The sequence below is a fragment of the Peromyscus eremicus genome, chromosome X (genome assembly GCF_949786415.1).
Source record: "Peromyscus eremicus chromosome X, PerEre_H2_v1, whole genome shotgun sequence".
Classification (NCBI taxonomy): Eukaryota; Metazoa; Chordata; class Mammalia; order Rodentia; family Cricetidae; genus Peromyscus; species Peromyscus eremicus.
In genome coordinates, this window is record NC_081439.1 from 65,965,534 (window position 1) to 65,992,031 (window position 26,498).

Sequence of the window (26,498 nt, forward strand, 5' to 3'; positions counted from 1 at the left end):
ACCTGATTAATACACTGACCTAACCATTGTACCTGGCCCCCCAAACCTTTGCCCCAGGTGGCCCTAGGTAGCTCAGCTTTGAGAAAACTTTGAGCAGTGTATCTGAGTGTTTGGACATCAAATTATAATATCATCCAAGGGAAGCCGAGAGTGTTAGACAGCAAATTAATTGTCCATCCTATGGTCAGAGACTCTAAGACCAAAGGACACGTAGGTGTTGAGTTGGTGCATTAGCTCTAGCTCCATGTTCATTATTTGAGTAAGTACTTTTCATACTGTGTTAGAGGTGTTGTCTGTCAATAATTCAGGAAATTTAGAAGACTTGTGAAATGATTTGGCATTGCATACTGCTGTTTCCAAAAATCATACGCTAGAATACCCCAAGTCTGGCTTGTCCTTTTTGTTGTTTTTGTTTTGTTTTTTGAGACAGGGTCTCACTGTGTAGTCCTGGCTATCCTGGAACTTGCTGTGTAGACCAGGCTTGCCTTGAACTCAGATATCCACCTGCCTTCACTGCTCAATTGCTGGAATTAAACGTGTTAAATTAGCCATGCCTGGCTAAATCTGGCTAGTTTTATACACCATGTTCATACTAGACAACTAAAACCACTGGAGAGGACCCATGTCTCCTCAGTCAGATCATTTTGAAATCACCTATAAACTTTGTAGCAGTTAGACAAATGTAGTAACCAAAGAACCTACTCTTCAAGGGTAGCAGGGTGTATATCTCAACCTTTCAATTTCACTAATTGTTATTATGTATTTATATGTATGCATGCAATAATTATTAGTGAAAAAAGAGACCATGAGTATTAAAGAGAACTGAGAGGGACATATGGGATTATTTGGAAGGAGGAAAGGGAAGATAAATGTGCTGTAATTAAATTGTAGTCTCAAAAATTAAGAGAAAAATTATGAAGTGGGTGTTTTTACATTACAAACTTAAGTTCTTTTTTAATTCTTAAAATTAAAAAAAATATTGAAAATAGATTCTTCTCTCATATAATAAATAATGACCTCACTTTCCCCTCTATCCACTCCTCCAAGCTTCCTCCAGCTCCCTTCTTCCCAAAATCCACTCCCCCTCTGTTTCCTCTTCAGAAAACTGCAGACTTTCAAGGGACATAAAGTGTGTTTTCATCTTAAATACACACCTTACCTTCACTAGATGAAATTTTCTACTTTGACCAGTAGATGGCAGTAATTAACCTTCGCATATCTATCTCCCAGGTTTGAGGAAAAGCCTATGTGATAACTTGTTTTCGTTTGCCAATGATACAGATAGTCAATGAAACTTAAATTGTGTAAACATTCTTCTAAAGTAGTTTCAGCAAGGGTGAGATGGCCCACTGGGTAAAAGTACTTGATGCCAAGCCTGAGTAATTGAGTTTGAATCCTGGAACCCACACTGAAGGAGAGAACTGACTCCTGAGATTTTCCCTCTGAATTCCACTTGTGCCATGGCATACACATCCCTCATCAACACACACACACACACACACACACACACACACACACGCATGCACACACACACGCACACACATAATAAGTAAATAAAGTGGTTTTAATACATAAAAATATTTCTAATTAGTAAATATTAGTAAATATTTTCATAATCACAATTTTCTAAAATTCATAAAACTTTCTCAGACTATTACTAAATAATAATTCAACAGACAATAAACTGTTGGCTTAATAGGAGGAAATCAGGCTAACAAGAGGCATGATGTAGAAGGTTCAAAAACCTGCTTTGGGGATTAAATTATAGTCTCAAAAATTAAAAGAAAAATAATGAAGTGGGTGTTTTTACATTACAAACTTAAGTTCTTTTTTAATTCTTAAAATTAAAGGACAGTGCAATATACACAGCTTGTTTCTCTTCATTAACAAAATCAGCGTCTTCAGATTGAATCAGAGGCTGTGGTGGTAGGGAGGGGACCTTGAGAGGTTTAGGGCTCCAATTCCAACAATTTTGACTGCATACTGGAAACAGTTTGTATTTTTGAGGCAGAAAAAAAAAACCTTAACCAATATTTGGTTTAAACGTTTTAAAAATGTTAAAGGTTGCAATAGAAGGAATCTGAATTTTGTGTCTATGTGATACTCATGTGTGCTGGTACAGGTGTGTGAAAGTGTGTGTGTGTGTGTGTGTGTGTGTGTGTGTGTGTGTGTGTGTGTGTGTGTGTGCAGAGGCCAGAGGACACTATCTGGCTATCATTCCTTATGCATCAGATACCTTGATTTTTAAAGATGAGTTCTCTCATTTGTTAGCAAGCCTCGGAGATCTGCCTGCCTTTGCCTCCCCGGATTAGGATGACATGTGTCTCACCATGTCAGGCTTTGGGACAAAATTCAGATTTTTTTTTTACTGTATCAGCCAAGCACTTTACTGACAGAACATCTTCTGAGATCAGGAATGTCATTTTTAATTGTTTTAATTTATATGTATGAGTGTTTTGCCTGAACATGTGTATCTGTATCACATGTGTGCCTGGTAACTGTGCAGGTCTGTAGCAGGAGTTTCTTGTTGAACTTTCTCTTGCTGATGGCCAGCTCACCAAATAATGAAATGGACAATTATTAATTATGAAATCTTGGCCTTTAGCTTAGGTTAGTTCCCAACTTGCCTTTATAATTTAATTAATCTGTTTTCTGTTAATCTATGTTTTGCCAAGTGGCTTCTTACCTCTCTTTCATTCTATATATCTGACTTCCTCCATGTTTCTCTGGTGTCTCCCTTGTGCATAGATTCCTCCTGAGTTCTTCTCTTTCCCAGGAAGTCCCACCTATTCTTTCCTATCTATCTATTGGTCATTTAGCTCTTCATTAAACCTATCAGAAGGTGCTGTACCGAAGACTCATCTTCACAGTGTAAAAAGATTATTCACAACAGAAGTCAGAAAAGAATGTTGAATTCCCTGGATCTGGAGTTAGGGGTGGTTGTGAGCCACCATGTGAGAGCTGGGAACTAAACCTGGTTCCTCTGCAAAGGCAGCAAGTGTTCTTGGCCACTGAGTCATCTCTCCAGTTCTGAGGACTCTAATTATTAAAAGCTTATTAACTGAAATTCAATTCTTACCCTCAACAAACAATTCTGTTGCCCAATTATTTCAAGTTGCCTAAACTTTGGTTTTAAAAATTTTCGCCGGGCGGTGGTGGCGCACGCCTTTAATCCCAGCACTCGGGAGGCAGAGGCAGGCGGATCTCTGTGAGTTCGAGGCCAGCCTGGGCTACCAAGTGAGTTCCAGGAAAGGCGCAAAAGCTACACAGAGAAACCCTGTCTCGAAAAACCAAAAAAAAAAAAATTTCTTATTCATTCACATATGTACATACATATACTGCTTTCAATAAATATGTTAAACTATTTCACTTTCAAAAAAGAAGTGTGTGGTTAAGGTCTCTGAGCCAAATTATTTGGAGGCTATAATACCAATATATTATTATTATTATTTTAATAAAAATTTGGTTGATTTGCATCAAACAAAGGTATTCTAAAACAAGACTCAATTAAGAAAAACCAGGAAAATGGAGATGATAAAAGATTACAACTACCTTCTTAAAAAGAAAACATAAATTACAGACATAAACTGACAAAAAAATTAACCACATCATTCTTTAGGCCCAAGACTACAGGCCCTTTTAATTTTTATCTGTTACTTCACCTTTTCCGTGTTTTTCAAGATTTCAAATTAAAGGGTGCATTTTTTTTTTGTTCCTCATTTATTTCACTTAGTATAAAGTTCGACAGTTCTGTCTAGGTTGTTCCAAATGATAGGATCTTATTATTAAGGTTGTATAATATTATTATATATATAATTTTAAAACAGTAAATATTTGAACTTGGAGAAAAGGCAAAATTATTGGGGATAAGCATAGATTAGTGCTGCAACTATGGAAAACACCATGTAGGTTCTCAAATATTTTAATTGTTACCCCTTTGTAAATAGCCAAAATAATTGAAATTGCTATGATGAAGAAATATATATGCTCCTACCTTTATTTCAGCATTATTCATGGTAATCAGTATATAAATGGTCCCTTTAAACACCTACTTTGCCTCTAGACGCTGCATTTAACAGCATCAGAGGAAACATTCTGTACATAGTATACATGACATGATTGAAAGCATAGATAAGATATTTCATGTGGAAGAGGGCTTATATTACTTTTGCTTGGATCCAAAAGGCTGAATCAGAACTAATACAAAGGCAAACATTGCCTCAATGTAATACATTTAGTTTCTAACAACTGGAACAATTAATAACAGGTTGTTCCGTTGGGGGAGCAGTGCTTGCAACAAAACTATAAATATTCCAATGAGGTTAAAATTGATACAAATGAAATCTTCAGGTGAAGGAGCAGATTAAATGACAGTTAAGATTCCCTGAGTGTCAACTCTAAGTATCTGTATACTTTTTCTGCATGCCATGCTTTAAATTTGATTTAACATCACATGTGAAGGATCAAAAGGATTGTGTGTGTGTGTGTGTGTGTGTGTGTGTGTGTGTGTGTGCGCGCCACACATGTGTCTGCATGTGCAATTGTTTTAAAATTACTTATTGGAGACTTTTGTACATGTTTTGACCATATTCACTCCCCTAGTTGTTCCCAGATTCATCCCCCATTTTGTTTCCTTTTTTCAGAAAACTCATGAAATTCATGAAGTTCATGCTGCCCATATATTATTGGCTATGTGGCATTCCAACAGAAAGTGGTTGACTTACTAGGCTTGTGCATTTCAAAACATCCTTTTTGAACTCGGTGTTGTCAGTGTGTTAAATGTCAAGGCTACTCTTTGAAGCCCATTTATTAATGAGTAACATTTAGTTTATTGAAGATTATCTGCTGAGTCCTACCCATTCAACTAGCCTTCACTGATCTCTGTGGAGATTATCCTTGACTTAAAAGTTTATCCCAGGAAGAACATCATCAAATGGTAGCCTAGACGAAATTAGGTATCTCTTTAGCAGATCCTCTCTCTAGCCCTATGGTGATCCACATTTAAACAGCTTTTGTTCTGGAAACTTCACATGTATTTTCGAAGGTCTAACTATTTTTTTACTATCAAAATTGTTCTTAGACAACTTCACACAAGTATACAATGCATACTGACCAATCTCATAGATTATTCTCTCCCAGCTCCATGCCACTCCATCCTCCTTCCTCCAACTCCCTAAATCTCTCTCTCTCTCTCTCTCTCTAATGTTCATATCTTTCCATTTTATTATATTACAAATAGAGTTAAACAAGGGCCATTCGGTTTGGCACTATCCTTTGGAGCCTGCTGGGCTCAGCAGTGGGTACAAAATCAAGACAGTTGACCTCCAACCAAAATCCACCAATAGCCAATAGTTCAGAACTAAATGGTAGGACCCCATAAGTCCCTCCTCTTTCCTTGACTAATTGTTGATAGCCAATCTTATATGAGTCCAGTGCAGGTAGGTAACTGCAGATGCCAGCTAATGATTGCAGTGGTTGTGTTAAGTCTAGAGGATTGCATTTTGTGGCCCTTCATCTTTATATTATAGGTCTTAAGTACTTCCCCCTGTTCCCTCTGCAATGTTTCAAGAAACTTATTTAGAACTGAGTCAATGAATTGCACTTTTACTTGTTTTCAGCATCTTGGGATGCCGTGAGCCTCTATGTTTCTAGCATTCATTACAAGGAGAGGTTTTTCTGATCAAAGCTGGGAGCAGCATTTGCTTTTGAGCATAAGCATAGATTCTTAGAAGGCAGTTTGGTGCCATGTCAATTTAGCTGCACTACAGTAACATGTGTCCACCAGGGCCTGCGATCTCCACAGACATAGACTGTTAGCAACTCTTACAGTACAAGATACAGGACCCCTTATTTGAGAGGGCCTCAAAACCAATCATAGAGCTATTAGTTACCCCACAACAGTGAAGCTTGCACAGGTGGGCATACAATGCCTGGCAGATTGGCCTTCCATTTCTGGTTGGGCTGCTGTCAATATTCCTTATGACCAAGGTGTGGGATATTATTCTAGTTAGGTTTCTAATAACCATAACCAAAGGAATTTATTTGGATTGCATGTGTGGACCATAGTTCATCACCGAAGGAAGCCAAGGCAGGAACTCAGGTAGGTAGTACAGGAATGAGGAGTAATAAATGGAGCAATACTGCTTACTGGCTCAATTCCCTAGTGTCTACATAGTCAACTTTCTCATACAGCCAAAGCCAAGGGGTAGCACCACATACAGCGGGCTGGGCCTTCCCACATCAGTCAAAAATGCTCTCTAGACTTACCAATATGTCAGTCTGATGGAAACATTTTCTCAATTGAGCTTCGCTTGTCCAAGATAATAATGGATTATGTGAAGTTGACAAAAAACTAACCAGGACAGATATCGTCAACAATATGACCTTATCCCCTAATTCTGGCATGCAAGAAAGAGGATTGATTGAGCCTGCATTGTTTTGAGGGCTCCTGGGGCCTCCAGTATCCCATCCTTGGGAATGGGAAAATGTTCAGTTACTCACTGTTTCTAGGTGCAGTGGCATTCATCCATGAAAGGAAAATTACCATATATTTTTATATAGGATACAAGATCGCAGGTTTCCATGTAGATTTTTTTAATCTCTTTATACTGGTTACTCCTTGGTGCAACCCCACTTTTCACCTCTCTATCACTGCACTCCCTCTCTGCTTCATCCTTTCCACCCAAAGTAATTACCTTTTCCCACATCCCCTTCCTACTTTATTGGCTTCCACACGTGCTCCATGTTAAACAAACAGAAGAAAAGAGTCAGAGCTAGAATCCATATATGAGCAAATAAGTGGTGTTCTTTCTTCAGGGCCTCAGTGACCTCGCTCAGTATAGTATTTTCCAGGTACATCTATTTCCCAGCAAATGTCATAATTTTATTTTTCCTTACAACCAAATAAAATTCCATTACATAATGTGTACCATATTTTTATTGTCTATTATCAATTGATGGACCCCTAGGATGCATCTGCTTTTAACAGATAGACCAGCAATGAACATGGATGTGCAGGTATCTCTGTAGTGTAATAGAGAGTCCTTTGTATAGATGCCCAGAAGTAGTATAGATGAGTTAGAAGGCAGTTTGGGTTTTAGTTATTGAGAAACCTTCAGACTAATTTCCAAAGTAGCTTCACTAGTTACATTCCTACCAAAACTGTATAGGGATTCTCCTTTCCCCATATTCACACCAGTGTTTGTTGTTATTGATGTTCTTGATGAGGGCCATTTTGACTAGAGTGACATAGAATCTTAAAGCATTTTAATTTGTGTTTTCTGGATGGCTAGGGTTGCAGACAACTTTAAAAGTGTTCACTGGCCTGTGCATTTCTTCTTTTGAGACCAACTTAATTCTGTAGTTCATTTTTAATTGGATTGTTTGCTCTTGGAGGTTTTCTCTGAATCTCTTTCCAACGTAGCTAGCAAAAAATTTCACCCATTCTGTCTGATGCCTTTTCATGTGATTGTCAGTTTCCTTTGCTGTACAGTTTTTTTTTAATTTCATAAAATCCCATTTGTCAATTGCCATCTTATTTCCTGTGTTACTAGAGTCCTATTCAGAAAACTACCCTCTCTCTTTGTCCCGCCTATACTTCCTGCCTGGCTACTGGCTAATCAGTGTTTTATTTATCAATCAATCATAGCAACATATATTCACAGCATACAGGACATCCCACAGCAACCACTACCTATACTTATATGCTTGATACTACAGAATGATACTGGCACAAAACAGACACATAAATCAATCTAACAGAGGACTCACATATTAGTCCACACATGTAGAGCTACTTGATTTTTGACCAAGATGCCAAAAATATCATTGGATAAAGCACAGCATCTTCTACAAATGGTGCTGGGAAACCTGAGCATCAAAGTGCAGAAGAATGAAGCTAGACTGCTCTCTTACCTTACACAAAACTCGACATCAAATGAATCAAAGATCTGAGCATAATACCTCTCTCATAGTGTAAGTAAATTTAAAATATTGGAACACCATTACTAAAAATGCTCAGAAGGCCTTAATTGATTTGATTAGGTACAGTTTTTAAAATAGTTTTTATTTATAGAAATCATGATTGCCTTTGCCTCATGGTCATATTTTATTTGATGCTGTTCTATGCACCATGGACAAATATGGATTATTGTTCTATAGATCGGCAGGTTTTAGGAGTCAATATATCAAAACGTGCTTTTAATCACAAAGCCATCTCTTTAAGACCAATATCAATTATTTGGACTTAAAAGGTGGATAGTATGAGAAAGGGATGTTTTTTCTTTCATTTAAAAAATTATTTATTAGGGTTGCTTTTCCAGAGGACCTGAGTTTGATTCCCAGCACCCACATGACATCTCTCAACCATCTGTAACTATAGTTCTAGGGCATTCAGCATCCTCTTCTGACCACTGTGGGCATCATACCTGCACATGGTACAATACATATATGCAAGCAAAACACTCATGTAAAGAAAATAATCATAAATAAATCTTCAAAAATTTATTATTTTATGTGATGTGTATATGTATTCATGTGTTCATGTCATAGCACATGTGTGGAAATAAGGAAACAACTTCAGGACATTCTGCATATTTAAAACAATTTTCTCAACAACTCTGGCCAATTTTTTTGAGACAAGTACTAGTCTTAATATTTCTTTCAGTAAAATCAATGAAAATAACTTATATAGCTTATTTTGTAATATTAAAAGAGTTATTTAGTGTAATTGTTGTATCTTCTTCCTGATATTCCTATTTGGATTATTGTGTTTGGAAGCATATAATTAGAATTTTAAAAGCATTTTTGGTCTTGATCTTTTCACTTATTGAATTTATTAAAACTGAGTTTTCAAAATATAACTTGAGTGTCTATCCTGAGCAAAGCACCATATTATGCTGAGAGAGAGTAAGCAGAATTCAAAGATATATACAATGAAGTTCTTGCCACCAAACGTCTTTGATTTCCTTTGTTTTGTTTGTTTTTGATAGAGTCTATGTTTCCCAGTTTTGGTAACAACTCACAATCCACCTGCTTCTGCTTCCTGAGTGCATGGATGACAGGGGAGCCCACTACACTTGGCTTACAAAATTTTTTTACTCTTCCATTTTTCTCAGTTATCTTTGGCCTTCTGTACACATATTCAGAGAATATATTAAAAGATATTTAGCCTGAAAGCCAAGTGAGTAAAATTTAATATTCATTTCTTGCCAATTTGTATTTTGTAATCTAATAATAGTGGAGTAGGCAGAGCCAAGGTAAAAGATACATATTGATTTAGAGAATTCAATTCAAAATGACCATAACCAGGGTTGCTTCTAGTTTACAAGTCCCTGATCTGTTTTCATATCCTGTTTCATCACTTGTGTTTTTGACTTTGTTACATCTATAAAAATATTCCCCTTTAGATTTTGAATTTTTAACATAATATTAAAAATATAATTGTAGATATTTTTGGACTACTGAACAAGTTCTCTATTTTATTTTAGTTTCTTTTATTTGTTCTAGGAGATAATAAGCAGAAAGATTAGATCTATATTAGACAAGATCATAAAAATTACTTAAAAGAAAAAGTTTTCATTGATAACTTGAAAACTAAATATTGAAAAATTATAAATTTATTTTGAAAGAATAGCTGATATATCATGAAGAGGCTGTGAGTATGTGTGTATGTACACTCTTCTAAAATCAAATATTGAGAGAAATGAATATAAATCTACAAAATCAAACTCTTAAATTATTTCAAAAGCTCAGGATAGGGATATGAATTTGTGTGTGTTGATACATATATATATGTATATATTTGTTGATATATATTGACATGCAATTTATTGATATCATATCATATATATGATATGTAGCATGAAAATCTATCTTTGTTTCATAAGGGTGCTTTGAGTTTTCAATGTGAAAGGAAAGGTAAAGTGCTCCAATTATCAAAATTATGATATAAACTCTTGTTATTGTAGAAAAGAAGAAAAGTTGCTTTTTTAATCATTAAACAGTTAAATGGAGCACATAATTCTGGATTATTTTTACATTAGAAACTATCTCTTCATTTGCACTCAGAAATCCCATAAAAACACTGAACTGATCTGTTGGTTTGTCTTGCTTAAGTTTGATGTGATAGTTTTTGTTTTGTCTTATATTTTATTTTGATATATTAATAATTGATGAATTAATGAAAACCTTGCTACCATGGTAAAGGTTAACAACTGAACTGTCACTTTTCTAATGGAGTGACACTGGGCATATCAACCACTCTAGGACAGGCCTCATTTCAGTAGTAGTTAACCAACATAGAAAGGACTCCACAGGTTTTTGGTGGTTGTTGTTGTTTTTGTTTGTTTAAGTTTTTTGTGTGCTTTTATTTGATTAGTTTGGTGCTTTGTTTCTTTTTTCCTTTCGGCTGTGGTTTTCTTTTCTTTGCTTTGCTTTAGGGGGTTTTGTTGTTTTATTGAGTTTTTGTTTCTTGAGAAAGAACTTAAAGTTGGGTGGGTAGGGAAGGGGATAGGATCTGGAAAGACTTAGATGAGGGGAAGAATATGATCAAAATATATTTGAATTTGAAAATTGCTTGAAATATTGAAAAGTAGAATAAAAACATCTCTTAAAACAAGACATGGTTTTAAAAAATCTAAATCTTAAAAAAAATATTTTTGGAAGCCACTAATCTCTCAACTCTTTTATTATAACATGAAACAATTTAGTCCAAAATTCCATTAATTAATTGTTTATCTTACAAAATAATAATATGATCCAGTAAAAGTTCACAGAAACATTTTTAGCGTACTCTGTCATTCATAATCTCTTTGGAAGTAAAATTTTACCTTCCTTGCATGGAAAATATGTCAAATATAAAAGAGTATTGAGCCACAGTATACAAACAAAAAATGTCAAAGGTATAGTATAGTTAAATAGCTTTCTTGCTTTTTGTATTTTCCATAAAAATAATTAACTGATACATTTTCCACATACCATAGTCTTAATGATCTTTATAAATGTGAAGTGAAGCGTGGGGAAATATAATGACCTAAGGCAGTTAGGAAGAGGTGTGTATAACTGTGTTTTATGATGTTATAGTAAAGTATGAAAGAAATGCCTAGATGAAAGTCTTTGTTTATATATTAACTATGACCTATGCAGAGAAAGAATTCTCAAACCTGTTTGTACATGAAAAACTGCAAATGTCATTGCAAAATATTTGCATAATTATACTTTCATTGCTTTTCTATTAGAATTACAATTTTAAGTTTTAATTAATTAATTAATCAATTTTCCCAAGCCCATTCAGTTTCCCCTCCTTCCCTCCTCTTCTCCCAGTCCCTCTCCCAACTTCTCCTCTTCATCACCTAAAACACTCCTCTTTTCTCTTCAGAAAATGGCATGCCTCCCGTGGGTATCAGCCATTCATGGCATATCAGGTTGCATTAAGACTAGGTACCTCCTCTCCTATTAAGGTTGAACAAGGCGACCCAAGAGGAAGAAAGGGTCCCAAAATCAGGTAACAGAGTCAGAGACAGCCCTTGCTACTACTGTTAGGAGTCCCACAAGGAGAACAAGCTACACAATGGTAACACATGTGCAGAGGGCCCAGGTCAGACCCATGTAGGCTCCCTAGTTGTTGGTTCAGTCTCTGTGAACTATTGTGAGCCCAGGTTAGTTGATTTTGTGGGGTTTCTTGTGATGCCTTGACCCCTCTGGCTCCTATAATTCTTCCTACCCTTCTTCCACAGGATTCTAGGAGGTCCACCTAATGTTTGGCTGTGGGTCTCTGCATCAGTTTCCATCAGTTACTGGATGAATGTTCTCTGATGACAATTGGGGTACTCATTAATCTATGTATAGCAGAACTTTGTTAGGGCATCATTACATTGACTTTTTTTTGCCAGTCATGTGTAGTTCTATCCTAGGTCTCTGGGCTGTCCAGCCCGTGGGTCCTGGCCCCCAAGGCAGTGTCAGGATGGACTCCTTCTCATGGTATGGATCTCAAGCTGGACTAGTAATTGGTTGGCCACTCCCATAATTTCTTTCCCACCTTTACCCAGCATATCCTGTAGGCAGGGCAAATTGTAGGTCAGGTTATGTGGCTGGGTTGTGGTCCCAATCCCTCCACTGGAAGTTTTGCCTGATTACAGGAGATGGCCAGTTCAGACTTCATATCTGCCATTGCTAGGAGTCGTAGCTAGGGGTCACCCACACAGATTCCTGGGAGTTTCCATTGCACTAGGTTTCTCGTTCACCCCAGAGATGTCCCTGATTCCAGTTGATTTTCCCAGTACTCCTTCCCTCCTCCACCTGATCCCTCCTGTTCCCATCCAGATCCCTCTCCTCCCAACCTCCCATCCACCTGTGATGTCCATTCTATTTCCCCTTCTCAGTGAGATTCATGCATTCCCCCTTGAGTCCTCCTTGTTACTTAGCCTCTTTGGGTCAGTGGATTGTAGGTAGCATGGTAATCCTTTACAGCTTATATCCACTTATAAGTGAATACATACCGTGTTTGTCTTTCTGGGTCTGGGTTACCTCACTCAGGATGGATGATCATTTCCATCAAATTTCATTGCTTTTAACAGCTGAGTAATACTCCATTGTATAAATGTACCAAATTTTCTTTATCCATTCTTCAGTTGAGGTACATCTAGGTTGTTTTCAGTTTCTGTGTATTACAAATAAAGCTACTATGTACATAGCTGAGCAAGTTTCCTTGTGATATGATTGAGCATCCTTTGCATATATGCCCAAGAGTGGTATAGCTGGGTCTTGAAGTAGATTGTTTTCCAATTTTCTGAAAAACCACCATATTGATTTCCAAAATGGCTGTGTATGTTTGCACTCCCACCAGCAATGCAAGAGTGTTCCTCTTGCTCCATATCCTCTCCAGCTGTCACTTGTGTTTTTGATCTTAGCCATTCTGATAGTTATAAGATGGAACCTCAGAGTTGTTTTTTTGCATTTCACTGATGGCTAAGGATGTTGAACATTTCTATAAGTGCTTCTCAGCCATTTGAGATTCCTCTGTTCAGAATTCCCTGTTTAGGTCTGTACCCCATCAATAAATTGGATTTGGTTTGTTGATGTCTAGTTTCATGAGTTCTTTTTTTCTTTCATTTTTCTTTATTAAGAAATTTCTACTCACTCCACATACTATCCACAGATCCCCCCTCCTCCCTCCTCCCACCCCCACCCTCTTTCCCAAGCCACTCCACATCCCCACATCCCCCAAATCAAGGTCTCCCATGGGGAGTCAGCAGAGCCCTGCACACTGAGCCTAGGCAGGTCCCAACAAACTTAAATAAATGTGATCAAAATCACTAGTGAGTCAAACCTGCAAGGAGGTACAGCATCTCAACCCACTAGAATGTCTTTTATATACAAAAAAAGAAATAAATGTTGGCTGGGACGTGGAGAAAAGGGACTAGTACACACTGTTAATGTGCTCTCCAACTTCCTCTTCTACAAAATTGTTTTGGCTATCTTGGATCCCTTGAAATACATGTTTTAGGGTAAAATATATCTTTGAGTAAAGACATTTGTCTCATTCTGTGCATTCCTCAGTTGCCTGCAGTTCTTTGTGTAGGCTTGAGGCCTCCTGGTCTTTCCTCTGTCCACTTTGGCATATCTACTGTTGTTGTCCTTGTTCAGCTCATGTTTAGGCAGTCATGTTTGGTGAGACTTTATGGGTCTAATTTCTGACATACCTGGGAGACACAATCTCGTTTTGAACTCCATCATCCCCTGGCTCTTAAAAATCTTTCCACCCCCACTTCCACATTGTTCTTTGAACCTTAGGTGCAGGCATGGTCTTGTAGATGTATCAGTTGGAACCAGGATCCACAAATCTGCATTCTGATTGGTGTAGTTTTCTGTAGTGGTCTCTATCTGTAGCAAAGGGAAGTTTTCTTTATTAGGGGTGAAGATTACACTTAACTGTAGGTATAAGGATAAATGAATGGATAAAGAAAATGTAATATATATATATATATATATATATATATATATATATATATGCATGGTGGTATTTATTTAGCCACAAAAGAGAACAAAATTATATCATTTGCATAAGAATGGGAGGAAATGTAAATCATCATACTAAGCTAAATAAGTCACACCTAGGAATATAAATGTTGTATGTATTTTATCATATGTAGAACCTAGTTGATGCAGATACATAAAAACATATATACATACATACATACATACATACATACATACATATGGCACAAAAATAGAAAATATGCACATACATATGGCATGAAAATAGAGAGGGGTCTATTTGAGAAGAGATAAAGGATGAGCAAAGTGGGGGGTATGGTATATAAGAGGGTGACTGGGAGTGAATATGTTCAAAGTATATTATATACTTCATAAAAAAATGCACACTAATACAACCTGAAAAATCAGTTGGTTATAAATGCTCAGAGAGCTTACTGGGGACTCAGTTCTGACTCATGCTTCAGTGTGTCTGCTTTGGTACAAGTGGCAATGATACTATTACTACCGCTTTGTAGCATATTTTCAATTTTAAACTTAATTAATTTATTGTGTATGAGCATGTGTACGCTCAAGTGCACATATTCCACAGCAAGTATGTGGTGGTCAGAGGGCAACCTGAGGGAGTCAATTCTCTCCTTCTACCATGTAGGTTCTGGGGATCAAATGCTGGTCATCAGGCTTGGCAGCAAGAGATCTTATCTGTCTCACCATCTCGCCAGCTACTTGGTCTTACATTTTAAAATTAGGTAGTGTTGTGCTTCCAGTTTTATTCCTGCTTAAGATTGCTTAAGCCATTTGAGGTGTGTGTGTGTGTGTGTGTGTGTGTGTGTGTGTGTTCCTGTCAGAAGTACACAATTACAGGATTTCTTAAAAACATGAGGAGTACTAATGGTCTTTTTAAGAAAAGTACCTTGAATCTGTGGGTTGAACATGGAAGGCCTTTCCTTTCTGTGTCCTCATTGAGTCCTTTCATTGGAGTATTTTTTATTATTCACTATAAAGATATTACACTTCTTTAGTTAAATTTCTCTCAAGATAATTTTTCTGTACCTTCTATAACTAGGATTAATTTTAAAATTTATTTCAAACAAATGTTGCTGATATATGAAAATGCTTCTTATTTTCATATGATGATTTTGAACTCTCCAATTTTATATATTCATACAGCCTCTATGGAGTACTTTCAGGAGGCTTCTAAAAATTGTAAACATTAGATCTATTATATGATGCAACTATTTGAGCATCTATCTATGTCTCTCTCTCTATATATGTATTTTTCTGGGTTTTATAAAAAATGATATCAATATATTTAGGAGATATCAGTGAAGTCATAGTTATTGTGTACCTATCAACAATGGTTAAGATACAAATTGACTTAGATGTTCATCAATGGATGAGTAACTATATATCAGTTATAGAAAGTTGGAGTACCATGTCTTATATGTGGATTGTCTGAAAAGTCTACCTCAAGTAGACTAGTGAATATAAGAGGTTGGAAAGTTGGAGTTGTAGGCATTATAGAAGGAGATTGAATAACAGGTATCCAAAACACAGATGGAAGAATTAAGTTGTAGGTTTCAAAGCACAGTGTGATAAATATACTTCATGATAACCTATTGCATATCTTTTGAACATCTAGAAAATAAGAGCTCAAAGATTCCAGATAAAAATTAATAATAAAGAGAAGGTAACCTTATTGATCCTGACTTAAGTATATCTTATGTATTGGCATTGTCCATTGCACACTATCTCATAAATGTGTACAATGAAATGATAATTTTAAAAATTGGAGGATTAATAATCTGAACATAGCTACTGTGATTTGGATGCTGAAGAATTGGCACAGATGTCAATACAATAAAATTGGTAGTTCTAAAACAAGCCTTCATATTTATAATCAATATCATATATCATATACAAATTAACTCAGAATTGGTGAAAAATCTAAATGTAAGAGTTAAAATATAATTTTTAGTAGATTACAATTATACATTTTCATGGCTTGTGTTTAAACAGTAGTTTCTTAGCTGTGAAATCAAGTATGAATCTGGCAAAAAATGGATAAACAAGAAATAAAATGTAAATCATTGTGCTTGAAAGGACACCAGGAAGAAAGTAGCCCAGTGACAGAAAATTTAGAAACATCATTTGTTTGATGATGAACTTGTACATAGAATTACAACTCAAACTGAAAAAAAAATACATTTAAAACTTGGCAAAGTCTCTGAATAAAATTCTCACTAAGCAATATATGCAAATGAACAATAAATGCATGAAAAGATGCTCAACATCAATAGTTATCTGAGGTCTGAGAACTGGAACCATAAAAAGAAACTGTGTCATACACTCTAGGGTACATAAAATGAAAGAGAAAAGAGCAGGTTTGGTGAGGACATTCTTTTTGTTTGCTTTGTTTTTTGAGACAAAGTTTCTCTGTGCAGCTTTGGAGCCTGTCCTGAAACTCTCTCTGTAGCTCAGGCTGGCCTTGAACTCACAGAGATTCGCCTGTCTCTGCCTCCCCAGTTCTGGGACTAAAGATGTGAACCACCACTGACCGGCTCAGTGAAGACATTCTTAAATTGGAATTTTCTTCCACTGCTATTGGGAATGTACAATAACACAGCTACTTTAGAAAAACAGTTTGGCACTTGCTTAAAAAGTTAAACACAGTGTTACCATAGGACCTGCAATTCTATTTCTAGGTATATAACCAGGAGAATAGGAAAAAAAAATCAAATAATATTGTAGCTAGAGTTTTCCTGCCTGGCCCATGGTCAGGGCAAATCTCTCTCACCTGCCAGTCCCACAGCCGCTCAGACCCTACCAAGTAAACACAGAGACTTATATTGGTTACAAACTGTATGGCCGTGGCAGGCTTCTTGCTAACTGTTCTTACATCTTAAATTAATCCATTTCCATAAATCTATACCTTGCCACGTGGCTCGTGGCTTACCGGCATCTTCACATGCTACTTGTCATCGTGGCAGCTGGCAGTGTCTCTCTCAGCCTTCCACTTCCTAAAATTCTTCTCCTCCTTGTCCCGCCTATACTTCCTCCTGCCTGACTACTGGCCAATCAGTGATTTATTTACTAACCAATCAGAGCAACACATTTGCCATACAGAACATCCCACAGCATAATATGTTATTCAGGAATGTTTATAGCAAACTCAAGATAGACAAAATAAGGAACTAAAGCATCTATCAATCAATAGATATAAAAATACAGCATATTTGTGTAATGAAATATCATTTGGTAATAAAAAATAGAAATCCTGATATTTGTTACAACATAGATGAACCTTGAAATAATTTCAGTATGTGAAAATGTCAATAAGTCTTACAGGATTATATATTTCATGATTCCATTTATATAAAATTTCCAGAAGTTTCACATAGTCAGAAAGTAGATTGCAAGCTTTCTAGGGCAAAGGAATGGGGTAAGATTTGGTAAGAATGATGGATGATGGCTTATGAGTACAGAGCTTTGTTTTGTTTTGGAGGTGATGAAAATTATACTGACAAATCTATGGCTATACTGAAAACAATGAATTGTTTACTTTAACTGGATGTATTCTATATTATATAAATAATATCTTAATAAAATTATTTTTAGAAAAATTATTTTAAATGACCAAGAACCTTTTACTTTTATATTGCAAGTCCCATCCCATTTTTCTTTTTTATTAAGAAATTTTTTTTATTCATTTTACATACCAACCACAAATTCCCTTGTCCTCCCTCCTCCCATCCCCCAGCCTTCCCCCCACAACGCACCACCCATTTCCACCTCCTCCAAAGCAAGGTCTCCCATGGGAAGTCAGCAGAGCCTGATTTATTCAGCTGAGGCAGGTCCAAGACCCTCCTCCCTGAACTAGGCTGTGCAAAGTGTCTCAGCATAGGCACTAGGCTCCCAAAAGCTGGCTCATGCACTAGGGACAGGTCCCGATCCCACTGCCTGGGGGTCCCCTAAACAGTTCAAGCTCAACAACTGTCTCACTTATCCAGAGGGCCTAGTCTAGTACTGTGGGGGATCCTCAGCTATTGGTCCACAGTTCATGCCTTTCAGCTAGTTTGGCTAGTTGTCTCTGTACTTTTTTTTTTTTTTTTTTTGGTTTTTCGAGACAGGGTTTTTCTGTGTAGCTTTGCGCCTTTCCTGGAACTCGCTTTGGAGACCAGGCTGGCCTCGAACTCACAGAGATCCGCCTGCCTCTGCCTCCCGAGTGCTGGGATTAAAGGCATGCGCCACCACCGCCCGGCAAAAAAATTTTTTTTTTTTTTTGGTTGTCTCTGTACTTTTAACAGACGTGGTCTCAATATCCCTTGCTCATGGAATCGCTCCTCTCTCTCATCGACTGGACTGCTGGAGCTCTGCCTGGGATCCGGCCGTGGATCTCTGTATCTGCTTCCATCAGTCAGTTGATGAGGGTTCTATGATGAAAGTTAGGGTATTCAGTCATCCGAGTACCAGAGAAGGCCAGTTCAGGCATCCTCTCGACCATTGCCAGTAGTCTATGGTGGAGTCATCCTTGTGGATTCCTGGGAACCTCCCTAGCACTCTGCTCCCTACTCCCATGGTGTCTTCATTTATCATGGTATTTCTTTCCTTGCTCTTCCACTCTGTTTCCCTTCCAGCTTGAACTTCCTGTTCCTCTAAACTCTCATCCCCTGTCCCTTGCCCTCCATTACTCCCCCTCACCCCCAGTTTGCTCATGTTGATCTCATCCATTTCTCCATCACTGGGCAATCCATGCGTCCTTCCTAGGGTCCTCCTTACTCCCTGCTAAGGAATAATTTCCAGCAACTAAGGAGACAAGGATCACTGGAGGAGGAATAGATTTGGGAGTGGTGTGTGGAGAGATCAAAATTTTTGGTTTTGACATAATTCATTGGAGATGTCTATTAGACTTACAAGTAGAAGTGTTGAATCAGTAGTTGGATATGTAAATTTGATTCTCAAGGGATATATATATATATATATATATATAGGCTGAAAATATTAATTTGTTAGTTATGATGATATGGGTGCTATTTAATGCCACACCACTGAACTTAAACTTGGAGGACAATCACAGAGGAAGCAAGTTCTTGTTGACTTGCTAAGCCCTTAGGTTCTTCAACATTTACAGGTTGTTAGTAAAGAAGAAGCTGTATTATCAAAGGAAATTGAGATAAATCACAGTATTAAACTGTGTTGAATAAGCAGGTGAAATGATGGCAGAAAATTTACTACTGGGTTGGATTTGGCAATATGGAAGTGGTTGCTAACATTGACAAGCACAGTGGCAGAGGCAGAAGCAAGCTGGACATGGGTGTAAAAGTGAAAGAAAGATGAAGTAGGTGTGACAAAGATGATAGAAAACTTTTAAAGTTATTTTACAGTAATAGGAAGAAGAGACATGAGGCAGTAATGTAGACGGAGTTAAGAGTTTCTGTATAATATATGTCTTTATATTAACAAGTATGATGCAATGGATAGGAAATTGTTGTAAGAATGTGCATAACTGGGTAAATTCTTAGGGAGGCAAGAAGAGGTATGATCTTGAGATGACTTGGAAGGACTTGTGCTTGATATCAGCATACATGTTTTATTCATAGCAAAGTGTTATGAACATTGATGCAGATATTTTGACAAATTTTGTAGATAATAAACAGTTCTCTCTCTTTTACAATTTAATAAGTAGAACATTTTTTTCTTTATGTTTTAGACATTAAAATGTATCATTTTCTCCTCTCTATTTCCTCCCTGTAGTCCCTCCCAAATCCAGTCCATCCAACTCCTTCCATGTCCCTCTCACCTCCAAATAGATATCCTCTTCCAGTTACTATTGTTACATGAATACACACACATGCACATGCACGTGCACACACATATGCACATATATGCATAAATATATAAGTACAACCTGATGAGTTCATTTTTGTTGTTTGTTTGTATGTGGGTGTAGGACTCACCACTTTGTATTAGACAATTAGAGGCACATACCTAGACTAGACTAACTCTCCTCAGAGAAGTCATCAGTTGCCTACAGTTTTTTGTCTAGGTGTGTGACCCCATGAGAGTTTCCTTCTTCCACATTAGCATGTCTATTGATGTTGTCATTGTCAGATCTTGTTTATGCAGCCATTTCTATGATAGACTGTTTCATGGAAGACTTCCTGGTAGTCTAGTTCTTAAAATCTTTTTATCCCTTTACTGAGAGGTTCCCTGAGCCATAGATGCAGGAGCTGTGATATAGATGTATCCACTGGGGTTGGGCTGTTGTGACCTGGTTGATCTCTGTTTTGTTTCCAGCTGTGGTTTTCTTTTCTTTTTCTTTCTTTTTTTCTTTTTCTCTTTCTTTCTTTCTTTCTTTCTTTCTTTCTCTCTCTCTCTCTCTCTCTCTCTCTCTCTTTCTCTCTCTCTCTCTTTCTTTCTTTCTTTTTTTGTTTGTTTTTCAAGACAAGGTTTCTCTGTGCAGCTTTGCGCCTTTCCTGGAACTCACTTTAGAGACCAGGCTGGCCTTGAACTCACAGAGATCCACCTGCCTCTGCCTCCCGAGTGCTGGGATTAAAGGCATGCACCACCGCCTGGCTCCAGCTGTGGTTTTCTGTAATGGTCTCCATTTGCTGGAAAGAAAAGCATCTTTTTATCAGAGGTGATCTACACACCATTTGTGGGTAAAAGGACAAGATTCAGATTGTAGACAGGAATTAATGTTGGTCTAGAAAAGTGGCAGATCTCTTTTAGATACAGGACTTCATTATCCCCAGGTTAGGTTTCTAATATCAGACATGGTTTCTCTCCTGCTGAGTGGGCCTTAAGTTCAAATAAACAACTATTTCTTACTGCACCTTTATGGGTATCTTGCCATGCTGGTCATTGTTGTGGTTCATAGGTGTCACAGATAAATAGGAAAGACTATTAATTGCTTCCCTTCTTGGCAGCTTGTACAGTATTTTCTGGTACTATGGAAGCTAAGCCACAGAATGGAGGCTTTCAGATTAGAATCAGATCATATAATCTGGGTCGTGTGTCCTAAATGTGAAGTATCTTCAGCAATAGGAACTTTCCTTCAACATCTGAGAGGCAACCAAGGGCAATAACCATAGTCAATATTATTTTAAAGGAGATTTTTTTGTGCCTAGTACTGAGGTTTCTGTCAGTCTACAGTTCTTTAGGGGGACATTGACAGCTCTAGCTCTTAAAATCTTTTAAGATATATTCATATATATATATATATGCATACACTTATATGTATAATTTTTGGTAACTATAAAATAATTATTCCTTGAAGTTTTTTCAAACAACTTTGGTATTTATACCTTCCTCTCCTTCTCCTTTTGTATTGGCCTCCCTTCCCCATCCCATTTGGAGCCTACCTCCCCATTTTTCATTTCCTACTTTCTATGTATCATTCCAGTTTTAGTATATGTGCTGCCGAAGCGAGCACCATTTTCTACTCTCTATCACCTGCATTCTGTTATTTCTACATGGTTCTTTTTCCATTTGTGGTTTCTGTGGTTGATCCATGTTATATAGTCAACATCTGAAGACTTGGGACTAGGAACAGTAAACAAGAGAATATGTATTGTTTATCTTCTTGAGTCTGGGTTACCTCACTCAATATGCTCTTTAAGAAGTAAGGTTATCAGGTGAGAATAAATATATGGAGAAGGATTTGGAAACTTGAAGACAATATTAAAAAATAAGGCAATTGTAGGATAGGCTGAATATTGCTCTGGACCTCTGAAGATTTTTTTTTTTTTAATCACGAATTTTAAAAGATGAACTTCTTTTGAGAAACTTGGGTCTTCTCCTCTCCATGATACAGTGTTCTCCTGGTCCCAGGTATTATTACCATAGAGATGGCCCATATTATTTAAAATTTGGCAAAACATCATTGAAATTGAAGAGAAAAAACAAGCCAGCTTCCTTGTCTGTGATTTTCACTAGATAGGCTCCTAGTCAGACTGTTCTAGTTAGATTAGATTTACCTCCATATCTTCAAGCACGTGATTATTCAGTTCTTCATAATACTACCATGAGTTTCACTTTTTCTTAATTTCTTTCATTTTTGTGACACACAGATGGTGTTTACACTCTTTGATTATTTATTTAAATGTTTAATCTGGTGGCTCCTGTACTCTTGTACCCTAATGGATTCCTCCACATGGCCTTTTCTTATTTAAAATTGATGAGGTAGGCCATGGCTTGTTTCATGGTGTATTGGGCAAATCCACCCCCTACTCTTTCTGCATCAACATGGATGGAAAACAATAAATCCCTAATGCTGATTATGGTGTTTCAAATTTTTCTGAAATATGATATAAAAGAAACGTTTTTCATGGAGAAAGTAAAACCCACATTTTTCATGCTTCTGGAGTATGTGAAGAGATTCAGCTTTGGGTTCAACTACTGTTAGACTTCAAAGCAGAGTGACTACATTACTTTTGTTTGCTTGTTATTTTCTTGGAATTATTAATAGTTTTATTATTCCCACACGTTTTTTGGTTAGAAATAGATGGTACTGACTGATAGTTACTAATTCTGAAAAACAAAAACCAAAAAAAAAAAAAAACCCAAAAACCCATGTCTTTACTAACTTGCTGGTGATCTTTCTTGACTCCCAAGTGCATATAATAGTGGATTGCCACAATCTTACCAGTGATAGCATTACTAACACCCCAAAGGCCTGAGTTTAAAAAATGCAATCTCATCATTTCAGTTTCACTCTGGCCTTAATTATTCTATCTATCTTTACTTTCAAGTTTTGTCTAAAGTACTTTGCTGTATCTGCTTACTTGGAATAAGGCTAAGTGTAGACTAATGAGTTTAAATTCAGCTGATGGCTGGAGTGATGACTCAGCGGTTAAGAGCACTGGTTACACTTCCAAAGGACCTGAGTTTGATTCCCAGTACTCATGTGACAGTTCACAACCATTTGTACCTCCAGTTCCAGGGCATCTGACACCCTTTCTGTCCTGCACAGACTCTACACACATGTGGTGCACAGACATACATACAGGCAAAATCATTAATACACATAAATACGAAAAAATAAAAAATAGGCCCCAAATGGATAAATCAAAGTGTATAAGAGTACAATAACTCTACATCTTTAGGTATCTTTGCAGTTTGTTTGAGGATCCTTCCCCTCAAAGCATCCATGTTACTCAATCTAAAAATTCTTCATTTATGACCATGAGTCGAAACTTTTACCACAAGAAATGCACTCTTCCCTCTTGCCTGAGAGAGGAAAAGGCATGAACCAAAGAAATTACATCCACCATGAAAAGAAACGTGGCCCCTTTAAGACCTGTGACCTGGTATACTCTGACATCATGACTCTGCCCATTGTGATATCAGAGGCTTAGTAAGAAGGTTACAGACACAAGCTCACTTTTCTGACCAAGATTCAAGCAGAGTTTTCTCAGGATTTATGGCCTTTTTATTATGTTTTATCATTGCTTTATATTTCCTCCTGAGGAGGTTTTTTAAATCAAAGAAGAAGAAGAAGAAACCCAGAGACAGAAGAGACAATTTTAAACAGTGAAAGAAAAATACAGGGTCAGTCTCATTCTTGTTTGTCAGTAGGCCTTTTCAGGTGATATTTAATCTCTTTCTTATCTTTTATATTATTATTACTCTTAAGATTCTTTACCACTCTAAGGTGATTGTGCATAGTACCTGAAAACTGGGGATGGATCATCATGTATATTTCATATCATTTAACCATTTCAATGTCAAAGTACATGTGTAGTTTTATAGACTATCTGAAGCTTCCTAATGTAAAATTAATTGTATGAAAGTGGTTATGTAAAATTATCCCTGATTTTGAAATGGCTATCTAAATAGCCACAACACAATGATTTCCATGGATTGTCTTTTTCTTAAAAATTTATTCCAGTATACTGTAGCTGGCTCATGCTGTAGTTCTGTATTCAACCTAAATTTAGTCTCCTCGAGTTATCTTCAGTTGTGTTTTATCTATGAAGTTGTTCACATTATGACAGTTGAAAGATGGGCTTAAGCTTAATCTTTGGGTAAAAACATTACTTAATGCTCAGATTGTGTCTGAAGTGTGATTCCCATTTACACGTCTTCAGAATACCATTCTCTATCACTATATGGGTGACAGGCAGATGATAGCAGATAGCTAGATTAATAGATGCTTGCAAAGTTCCTAGTGCTTTACTTACTATTGTTCATTTGTCATATTGTAGGAAGTGGCTTAGAACTATCATGGTACTTACATATTAGCATGGAGATGCAGTGTGAGCAATTATACACTGTATTTTACATTTCCTTCAAATCATGACTAACCATTGTTTTTCCTCTTATAAAAATCTCTGTGTAGAATCCCTGGAGTCTGTCCCACCAAGAAGCCTTTTCTGGAAATTCTTTTCTTCCATCACCAAATTTATCCAGAATAAATTCCAAGTAAGTTATCTATCCTATAAAATGGAAGTGCAAAGTACAAATACTGAAAAAGAAAGAAAAGAGTATCTCATTTGGAAATAATTGCTTTGAGCAGTTTAAACGCGCGCGTGCGTGCGTGCGTGCGTGTGTGTGTGTGTGTGTGTGTGTGTGTGTGTGTGTGTGTATTTGTAGGAAGCAAAGTTGCAGAGATAAACAGGCAGATAGATAGCACTGTTTCTAACTGTGAATTTTTATATAATGATTTTCCCAAGGAAAATTAAACTGTAGAGCTTTAAATGCCGTGTTTCCCATTTATCTAAGTATAACAATTTTGTAGGCATTCTGAGAAAGAACATCGGGACTATTCCATATCAAGCCTCTAGTTTTTGCAATATAATTAAAACAAAAATTGTTTAGTACTTTCTATCTTATGAATACACCATTATTTCATTATGCCTCTTATTTCAATCTAATGACTTCTGCATGACTTCATTCATTTCATATAGAATACAGTCATAGTAATCTTTGCATTATAATTCTTTAACAATATATATATGTTATATTTTGAAATATTTTAATTTTTTTTATTCTTAAAATAGCTATATGGCTCAAGAACTCAAAGAAAGTACTTTTTACAACTATCCAGCTCGTAATTGGGATGACTCTCCAGGACCAACTAAGCCTGCAATAAACTATGGGAACAACTTGTCAACTACAAACATGAAGCCAATCTTCGTATGTAGAAAACATTTAAATTTCTATTTGTGGTCATAATCATCATAATTCCAGTGCAGATGACATAGTGAACATTGGCATTCATTATGCTAAAATGATAAAACAAAATTAGTTCAGATATAGGTTTGGAAAATTGACTTTATATGAATCACTATACCTACTACTTAAGTTTGCATAATGGGATTAGGAAATGAGAGTCAAAGATATAGAATACATAAAATATAATAGATATTCATGTATATATAGATAAATGTAGCATGTTTTTATTAATTTGTATATTATAATTTATATATATTTAAATTTGCAATAATTAGAAAAGAGATTTGAAACCAATGAGAACTGATTAAATGCTAGGAGACTTATTCAGGGATGTACTAACATCCATCTTTACAGTAACAAAATGAACTTTGGAACTATAATATCACAAAACTACTTGTTTTTCTTACATATATACCATCCAGCAATGTCTGCTTTTTATTGTAGTGAAGAGATTCTGGATTGCATAGTAGCTAAGCCAGTTCAGAAGGGTAGCAGTACATGTATTTAGTGGCTATTTAAAAGAAGCTAACATTAATTAACTAAAATAAATATTTTATTTTTAAAATAATTATGAAATTGTAATAGCAACTAAACAGTTTTCTAAAATGACACATAATATATGCTCAATTTTCTGATACATTAGCATATCTAAGCAAGCTTAGATATTTTATGAAATGTCATGTAGTAACTTTGATATTTTTAACTTCCTTGCAGGATTTTTCCATATCTGGGCCCCCAAGACCAGCCTATTCTTCAAAAGAAAAGAAATACTCGGCTTATGAAGAACAACAAATGCCTTACAAAATAGGCTGGGCTCACATGAAATCCAACTATTGATTTCCAAATGGAAAAATAAACGTTTATGCAAATCTGTGTGTGTAAGATTTCATGATCATTTTGATAGTATTCTTGATATACTCCAAGAAAACACTAAAAATATGATTTCTATTCTTCAAATAATTTTTCCCTACAATTCTGCTAATTCTTTTCTTTATGCCTTTAATTTTTTTCTTTGCTGCCCCCTCCTGATGACCATGGTGCAAAACTTTCATTTCTTGTGTCCAATTTCATTAATTCAGCAGATTCCAGACATTCATTATCTCCAAAATTTGGCACAATATTTGGGTGTTGATTTATGTTTTTTTTGTATGTTCAGTGAAATGTATGGAAGATCAATTGCAAAATGTTAATAATAGTGATGTATAAAGGCATCTGCTGTCAATCCTGATGACCTGAGTTCAAACCCAGAGATTCATGGAGTAGAGAAGAAAGTGAGCATGAAGTGGGGAGGGAGGAAGCATTAACCAAAACAACAAGTGTATAAAAAT

General features: G+C 36.4%; 1 protein-coding gene across 2 annotated transcripts in view; it reads left to right on the forward strand.

Annotated features, from left to right (window-relative positions):
* The window catches only part of LOC131899063 (uncharacterized), a 77,148-nt gene extending 51,109 nt beyond the window's left edge, over positions 1-26,039 (forward strand). Inside the window, exons 5-7 of one of the 2 annotated variants that reach the window (XM_059250434.1) lie at positions 24,333-24,417; positions 24,996-25,131; positions 25,885-26,039. In XM_059250434.1, coding sequence (XP_059106417.1) covers positions 24,333-24,417; positions 24,996-25,131; positions 25,885-26,007 — 344 coding nt within the window. In that variant the 3' untranslated portion in view covers positions 26,008-26,039. The remainder of the gene's footprint in view (positions 1-24,332; positions 24,418-24,995; positions 25,132-25,884) is intronic. The other variant, XM_059250435.1, reaches the window with a different exon arrangement.
* Positions 26,040-26,498: the final 459 nt, after the last annotated feature.